This window comes from Rasamsonia emersonii (genome assembly GCF_000968595.1).
Source record: "Rasamsonia emersonii CBS 393.64 chromosome Unknown ctg1118621760774, whole genome shotgun sequence".
Lineage (NCBI taxonomy): Eukaryota > Fungi > Ascomycota > Eurotiomycetes > Eurotiales > Trichocomaceae > Rasamsonia > Rasamsonia emersonii.
The window spans coordinates 1-7,729 of NW_013562742.1; the positions used below are offsets into that span (position 1 = coordinate 1).

The 7,729-nt window shown below is 54.6% G+C and overlaps 2 protein-coding genes across 2 annotated transcripts; both read right to left on the bottom strand.

The window, feature by feature from the left end:
- Positions 1–2,279: 2,279 nt before the first annotated feature.
- T310_8501 (Cytoskeleton assembly control protein Sla1) lies at positions 2,280–6,212 on the bottom strand (the record flags this gene model as incomplete). Its single annotated transcript, XM_013468719.1, has 6 exons — positions 2,280–2,305; positions 2,369–3,137; positions 3,191–4,236; positions 4,295–4,346; positions 4,422–5,762; positions 6,018–6,212. The coding sequence occupies 6 exons, from the start codon at positions 6,210–6,212 to the stop codon at positions 2,280–2,282; spliced, it is 3,429 nt and encodes a 1,142-aa protein (XP_013324173.1).
- A 609-nt stretch (positions 6,213–6,821) lies between these two features.
- T310_8502 (Protein OS-9-like protein Precursor) lies at positions 6,822–7,729 on the bottom strand (the record flags this gene model as incomplete). The annotated part of the gene is made up of 1 exon (XM_013468720.1): positions 6,822–7,729. A coding segment is annotated over one exon (908 nt), but the record flags the coding sequence as incomplete, so codon positions are not given.

A 7,729-nucleotide genomic window follows, 5' to 3' on the forward strand; every position in this document is an offset into this window, starting at 1 on the left:
CCTCTTCCAGTCCTTCGACTCTTGCCTCCTGTCTCAGCAAACACTCGCTGGGCGACCGTAGACACCACTCTCCCCCGGGGCGGCGGTCCGGACGGACAATCCCCAATCTTCGTCGAAAAGGGGAAGCGCGTGGCGTACTTCGTCAGCCTGATGCATCGCCGGAAGGACATTTGGGGCCCAGACGCAAACGAGTTCCGTCCAGAAAGATGGGAAGAGAACGCAAAGCGGGGGTGGGAATACCTACCTTTCAACGGGGGACCACGTATCTGTTTGGGACGTAAGTAACCCTACACCCTCCAGAGTACATAACACTCAGGACACATGGATGTTTCTAACTGATTGCTGCGGCTGCTTCCAGAACAATACGCCCTCACAGAAGCGAGCTACGTACTCGTCCGCCTGCTGCAAAGGTTCGACACGCTGGAGAACGCGCAGCCGGAGATGGTCGAGCCGGTGATCAAGTTCAATCTGACCATCTCGCATGACGAGGGTGTTCGGATTCGGCTGTATAATTCGAAGGAGGTTGAGTCGGGTAGTCATGGGTAATGATCATACAGGACAGAAAGTACTCACGAGATCGATACGATGCGATATGATGTGATAAATAATATGGAATGAGGGAAGACGGGAATCTGAACGACCTGAACATAACCCGTGAACAGACACGCATTTTGTGATTTTTTTTTTCTTTGCAGGCACATACCTTACATCCAAGTCATAATTCTAGAACCTGTACCTAGGATATCCTATATATAGTTAATCCCCACACAACTTTTCTCCTACTCCCCCTTACTCTTAATATTATTTTTTTTTAAAAAAAAAAGAAAAGAAAAAAAAAAGTTCGCTACTCCGTAGGGTAGGCTAGGACAATCCCTGGCTAACCAGGTTATCTAGACCAGAATTCTGACAGCTAGGTCCAATTTCGTAGGATTTGCTTGCTAGCTGACTGACTTGTAGAGTCGACAGACTTGGAGAGTTCAGTTATATACAGATATACCTACGTACATACATACTGTAGATGCACAGGTACTATTCATCCATGCAGCTATGTTGTGTTGTGTTCAGTTAGTTCAGTCAGTCAGTTCAGTTCAGTTCACTCAGCCCAGTATGTTCAGTCAGTTTTGTCATGTTCGACTCAATTCGAGTTGACTTGACAGACCATATCGACTAATTGTGTTGACTGACTCAGCTGACTATATACGGCCATACTTACATACACACCTGCATACATTAACCAGGGCAAGTGAAAAAAAAAGGAAAAGAAAAGAATAGGATAGACTAGACTAGAATAGAGTAGAAGAAATAGAATAGAATAGGATAGAATAGAATAGTCCAAGAAGAAACCAGGCGGTCAGTTAGTAAGTCAGTCAGTCAGCTAGCCAGTCAGCTAGCCAGTCAGGCAGTTTAACTATAGGCGAAGGTAGGGAGGGTACAGTACAGTACATACATACAAGGGGATTAGATTAAAAACACTCACTCACTCACTCACTCAATTAATCACACAATCGAATCCCATTATTATCAACAACATCAATAAGAACAAGGGTGACAAGAACGACAACAATTCTCCATCCATGACAATGACACGACACGACACGCCACGGAATGTTGTTATTGCTTGCTTAGTTAAGGTAGGTATGTATGAATCTGAATCTGATCTGATCTGAATCTTCACTGAATCTGAACTTAACTATCCAAAATTCTGTCCTGTTTTGTCCTTTTCTGTCCTGTCTGTTCTGTTCTGTTCTGTCCTCTCGCTAATTACCGGCCTGCATACATAGATAGATATGATATATTGACACGAAACGAAGCGAAACGAAGCAAAATGAAATGACCTGAACTGAACTGAAACGGAACAAAACGAAACGAAATGACAGGCCTATGCTCTGATTACAACCAGTAGATAACAGGGATAACAGGGACCGGAGAGAAGAAGAAAAAAGAAAAATGACAAGAACGAAACGAGTATGTATTCCAAGACAAGAAGAAAGAGACGACGGACGACGGACGACGGACGACGGATGACAGATGACAGACGACAGACGACAGACAGATGACAAACAAACGTTCTAGGATCGCTGAATACAGCCATCACTGGGAACAAAAGAAAAACACGACGCTAGAAGAGATTCGCTGCGTGGAGGGAAATGAGAAAGACATCACGTGTAAGGAAATGGTCATGTGACATGACATGCAGCTGCAACTGCAACTGCAACCTGTACCACCACCAATCTGTCAAGAACTTTCACCAACTAGCGAGATTGGCCGCTATTCTCAACTTAAAATCCAAATGGGTTTGTGGGAGCTGGTTGTAACAGCGTTAGTATTCTCAAGAAACCGAAGATTGGTAGCAAGTTATCAAACTTACTAGCTTGCGCAAGGTTGGCCCGAAGACCCGTAGGCTGAGGCGTGAGTTTCTTCTGCTCCTGCGTCTTAACACCGAACCGGACATTCGGAGGAGGCCCTGTCTTCTGAGGCTGTAGAGGCGCCGCTGTCGGCTGCTGTGGAATCGGCGGCGGTGCCGGAGGAGCGCTCATATTTGTATTTCCAAAGCCATTGACTCCCGTTCGCTGCGGTTGCAACGGCGGCGGAAGCACAGAGTTGATGCCGGTCTGCATCGGCTGCTGTGGTGGTGCTGAGAAGCCCCCAAACCCAGTTGGCTGTGGTGCCAAAGTCTGGAACTGCTGCTGCGGCTGTGGTTGCGATTGCGGCGGCTGCTGCTGCTGGAAACCAAACTGCGAGCCGGGCTGCTGCCCAAAGCCCGTCGGTTGCGGCATCAACCCGTTTTGTTGGAACTGAGGTGCGAATCCCGTTGGTTGAGGCTGTAGCGGCGGCTGCTGCTGCTGCTGCTGATTGAACTGTGCCTGCTGGAATCGCTGCTGGCTGAGCTCTGCCAGGCTTTGGCCCGGTGGAGCAACCTGCGGCGCATTCTGAGGAATGCCCGTGAGTTGTGGTTGCAATGGCGGTGGAGCAAAGGAGCTCTGCTGGTACTCCTGCGGAGCCGAGAGCGGCCGCTGAGGCGGAGGAGGGAGGAGGGAGCTCTGGTTGATATTCTGCGGAGGCTGCGGCCGCTGTCTCGAGGGCATCTGCTGCTGCTGCTGCTGCTGCTGGATCCGGTGGGCTGAGGCACCCAATCCCTGCATAGGAGCAGTACCTGGAGCACTCGTCTGCTGTCCCACGAGGCCCCAACTGAAGCGAAAAAGCTCGGGTTGGCGCCTGTCAGCTGCGGCTGCTGCGGTTGAGGAGGTGCGGCTGCGGTGGTCGTCTGTGTTTGCGGTGCTGAGGCTGGCTGAGTCGTTTGAGCGGGCTGGTTGGGTTGCGCAGGAGTTGGCTTCAGAGGTTCTTGGAGGAGAGAGAGGTCGGCCATGGCTCCGGTCAGTGTATCTTGCTTCGGCGGTTCCGTCGTAGCAGGCGTTGTTGTCGTCGGCGTCGAGGCGGCAGACGTTGCAGACTGCTTTGGCGGCTTGACCTCCCAAGCATCGTCGTCGAATCCCTTCTGCACGGGCTTCTCATCGGACGCCTGTTTCTCTGTACCCGTCTTGGAATCATCCTTCTGCTGGAAGGCCTTCGGATCGACCGTGTCTGGAGCCTGAACACCCGGAGTAGGTCTGCGAGTGTTGTTCCGCAGGGCACCGCCAGGCCCAGAGAACAGGCCGCCTTGGCCGCCTTCGCCGTTGCCGATAACCTCTTCACCAGCAAAACTGACATTTCTCCCTCGGCCTTTCGAACCAGTCCGGCCAAACATGTTGTCGAGGTAGCGCATGACGCGCAAGATATCGCCTTCCTTCAGACCCAGAGTGCGCAGATTGTCGGGGGTGATATCCGGCAACACGGATTCGTCCATGGAGTCCTTGGTGAAATTCTGAGCATATCGCTCACATTGATATGGGTCGACTCCCGCCTTGAGAAAGAAGTCAAACCAGTCGTATTCGGGCTTCTTTTGCTGCGCACCAACTTTGTTCGCGTCGGGCCTTTTGGCATCGTGCTTGTTTGCGTCGGGTCCTCGGCTGCGGCGCCGGATATCGGATAAGGGCTTGTCCTCATCCAAGGACTGGCCCGTGACTTTCTCAACATACTCTAGGTCTTCGATAGACATCTTCTCGATTGGAACCGCGATCTTGATTCCGTTCATCTTATGGAGATGGATCTTCCCATCGTGAAGACCGAGGAACTGAGCCTCAACGGTGAATGTTCCGGTCCGGTCGACCCACCGTCTAGTCTTCGCCGGGTCGGGCTCTGGGAGAATCGTTAGTGACATGTGCTTATCCGAAAAGTAGATTGTGGTGGTCCTTACTTGTTCTGTTGTTCGCCGACCCCTTGTCGGATTTGCTCTCTTGCTTCTGACGCTGCGAACGAATGTTAATATCGTTCACTGCAAGGAGACTGCTCCGTCTCTGGGGGATCTTCTTTCCAGGGCCTACCTCCGAACGCGGCGACTCGACGGAATCAGTCCGGGACTTTCGTGCAGCTTCCTTGGCCAGCCGCTCTTCTTCCAGTCTGTTCTGCTCGACCGTGGACCGGCCCGCATTAATCCCAGTAGTGCTAGGAGGCGGTTCGACAATGCCGGTGATCTCGATGTAGCTGCTGGGCACAACTCCTTCCCGGCCGTTCTTTACCCGCCTTACCATCCACCATTCGTCGGATTTGCTGTCATCCAGGATAATGACCTCGTCTCCCACCGCCACCGTCACCTCATCATCGCCTTGCGCCATGAAGTCGTAGAGCACCTGTCCTCGCTTCTGAACATGGCCACCTCGGCCCGCCGCAATCACCTCCCGCAGCCCTTCTGCCTTGTATGCTCCTGCAATTTCACCCAGCGCAGACACGATCTCCTGTGCGGTATCCTTGGCGCCAGCGTGAAAATCGATACTCCGGCTCGGTCGAACAAGATCCAGGAAGACGTGCTTGCCTTCGATGGAATAGTGAGTGAGCTTGTCGGCCGTCCATTCCTGGTAGCCGCCGTCCTCGGGCGAGATGAAAATCGTCCCCGTCGCGACATTGATACCCAGGGTTGTCGGCATCTTCTTCCGCTTCCCCATGACCGATACCATCTCACTTATGTTATAGATGTGATACCCAGACTGGGATTGAGTCCCTCGATAGCCCACGCGGCTGTAGGGAGGAGATTCCTGGATGCCCCGCTCGTGTTCCCTAACCGCAGCAAATTGAGGACGAGGGGGCGGGGACGGTTCCGGAGGGGAGGGTTGGCGTCTTGGAGAGGAGATTTGCTGCGATGGGGGTCGCCGAGGCAAGGCAGGCGCAGGTCTCTCGTCTTCATCCTCGCGGTCATGCGTCGATTGACTGGCTGGCCGTGCTGGCTGCGCTGGCTGGGCTGGCTGCGGAGGCGGGGGAACCGGACGGGAGGAACCGTGAGAGGAGACGGAGCCATGCTGCTTGTGAAGGATACCAGCAATGGCGGCCGCTGGGCTCTGGGCTGCCGTGGCAGAACTCTGTTCCGCTGTCTCCGTTTCCTCTGCTTCGGTCTGCTGAGGGCGCTGTGGAAGAGCGGGAGCCGCTGGCTGCTCCGGAGCGGCCTGGGCAGCCGGTGCCGGTGCCGGCGCCGGTGCAGGCTCAGGTTCAGGCTCCGGAGCAGGTTCTTGTTTGTGCTCATGCTGAGTTGTCGCATTTTCTCCCAGAAGCTCGATGTAGTTTGCCGGAGCAAAACCGAAATCTGAGTTCACACCCACTAGCGTCCAGTCGGGGTCCGAAGTATCGTACACCACCAGTTCTGCATCTTCCGAGAAGGAAACCTCTTCATCCGTCTGTCGAGTGTAGTCATAGAGCGCTTTCGCTTTGTTGATCGGTCGAGCCTAATCCCATCGCCGGGGAGGGGGAGAGTCAGCCAGTTGTTCCAGATATTCCAGGCGACCACAGGTGTCCACAATCCGGCCGCAGGGGGTCCGTTTGCAATCGACGTTCGACAGAATCAGATGGAGGGACAGATGGACAATCGAGGTTTCATATGTTCGCTGGGCGCCAGGACCTAACTAAGACAGCAGCAAACGAGAGCCCCTTACCTCTTCGATGTAGTTATTTGGCACCAGGCCCACAGGCTCCTCGTCTTCTGGGTCAGCCTTTTTCTTGGCCTTCCACCAGTCGTCCTCGTTGCTCTTCTCCAGGATATAGAGGAGGTCGCCTTCGCGGATCTCCAGCTCGCCCTCCGCCTGCGGCTGGTAGTCGTAGACTGCGGTGTAGACGCCGAGGAAACCCATGGTGACTGGTCCCGGTGGCTGGGTCCAACCGCGTGTCACACTACCGGCGAGAGCTGATGCAGCGTCGAAGTTCCGTCAGGTGCCCGCAGGAAGATGGAAACGGCCGGGGTGGAGGAGAGACAGCACGAGGAGCAGAGGAACAGATCGATCGAGGGTTGCTGGGAGGCTTGGCGGGTGGCCAGGAGACCGAGAAGGCCGCAGTGGGATGGCGCCAAGGGCCGGCCCGCCCTGATTGGGGAACTGCCGGACTCAGCAACGAACGGCGAGTACGGCAGCAGTCAATGCCCGCGATAGTCAACGGTGCTTTTGGCCAGCAGACTGACGGCCAATTTGACGGTCCGTATACTGCGAGGCATTATTCTTTCTGCTTCACGCAGGTGGTCACGTTGGCTTCCATCACAGTTGGGCACGCAACTCGACCCACCAGGCGCGTGACGTCGTCGCCGGGCCGCCGGTCCTGCTGACTAAGCAGATACTACTTCCCCATGCTTCAAACGACAATTGATATGGCATGCTTCTATCTAATGAACCCAAAACTCCATATATACACGCTCATGACCAATAACATACTGTACAGGAGCACAAGAATATGATGCATATCGATGGATATCATAGCTCGTCCTTGAAGATCTCCTCACTGCCCTCCTCGTCCTCCGCCGCCTGCTCCTCCTGCACGGGGCCCCGCTTGTTCTCTGCCTTCTTCCCTCCTTTGCTCGCTTCCTGCCTTGGCGATCCTTCACTACTGTTCTCTTCCTCCTCGTCTGCGTCGACAATGCCCCGGAGTCCTCGCTCTCCGTTGGCTTCGACCACTTCCAGCTTCCAGTCCTTGCCGTTAGCCAGCTCTTCCAGCCGCTTCTTCAACGTCTCGACCTTCTCCGGGTCCAGGTCGAACTTCAGCAGTTCCTCCCGGGACAGGCGCGTCACCTCCCCGTTCTCCTTCTTCGCCACGACCTCGACAATCTCCTCGCCGGCAGATGCCACGCGACCCTTTTCGATCTGTCGGCCCTCTGTCCCCACCAGTTTCATCGCGCCAACCTCGATCCCTCCCACCGTAGGAAACTCTTTTTTCCCGGAATTCACCAGCCTCTGCGCAGCCTGATGGGCCCTCTTGGCCTCCCAGTCAGCCACGTTTTCGGGAGCAATGATCTCTCGACATTGGATCTCATGCACGTCCTCGGGCTGAGGCAGCTGGAAGGCGACGTCGTGGCACAGCCGCGGGGTGTAGATCACCATCAGGTATGAGCACGTAGTAAGCTCCTTAATCCACCCGATGCGATCCGTCGACTGTGGATGGCAGTGGAATTGGACTTCCACCTTGCGCTCCTTTCCCGTGAGATCGCACGTCGTTCCTCCACCGAGTCGCTGGACGAGGTATCTCGACTCGCCCTTGGTCTGCAGTTCTGCCACGTCGCCCTTCGAACGCCGCTCCCCATCCCCATCCCCATCGTCCTCATCGTCATCCCGCTGGAATTTGCCCAGGACGTACGAGTGGGTCGTAGGATCTTCGATCGGCGGGT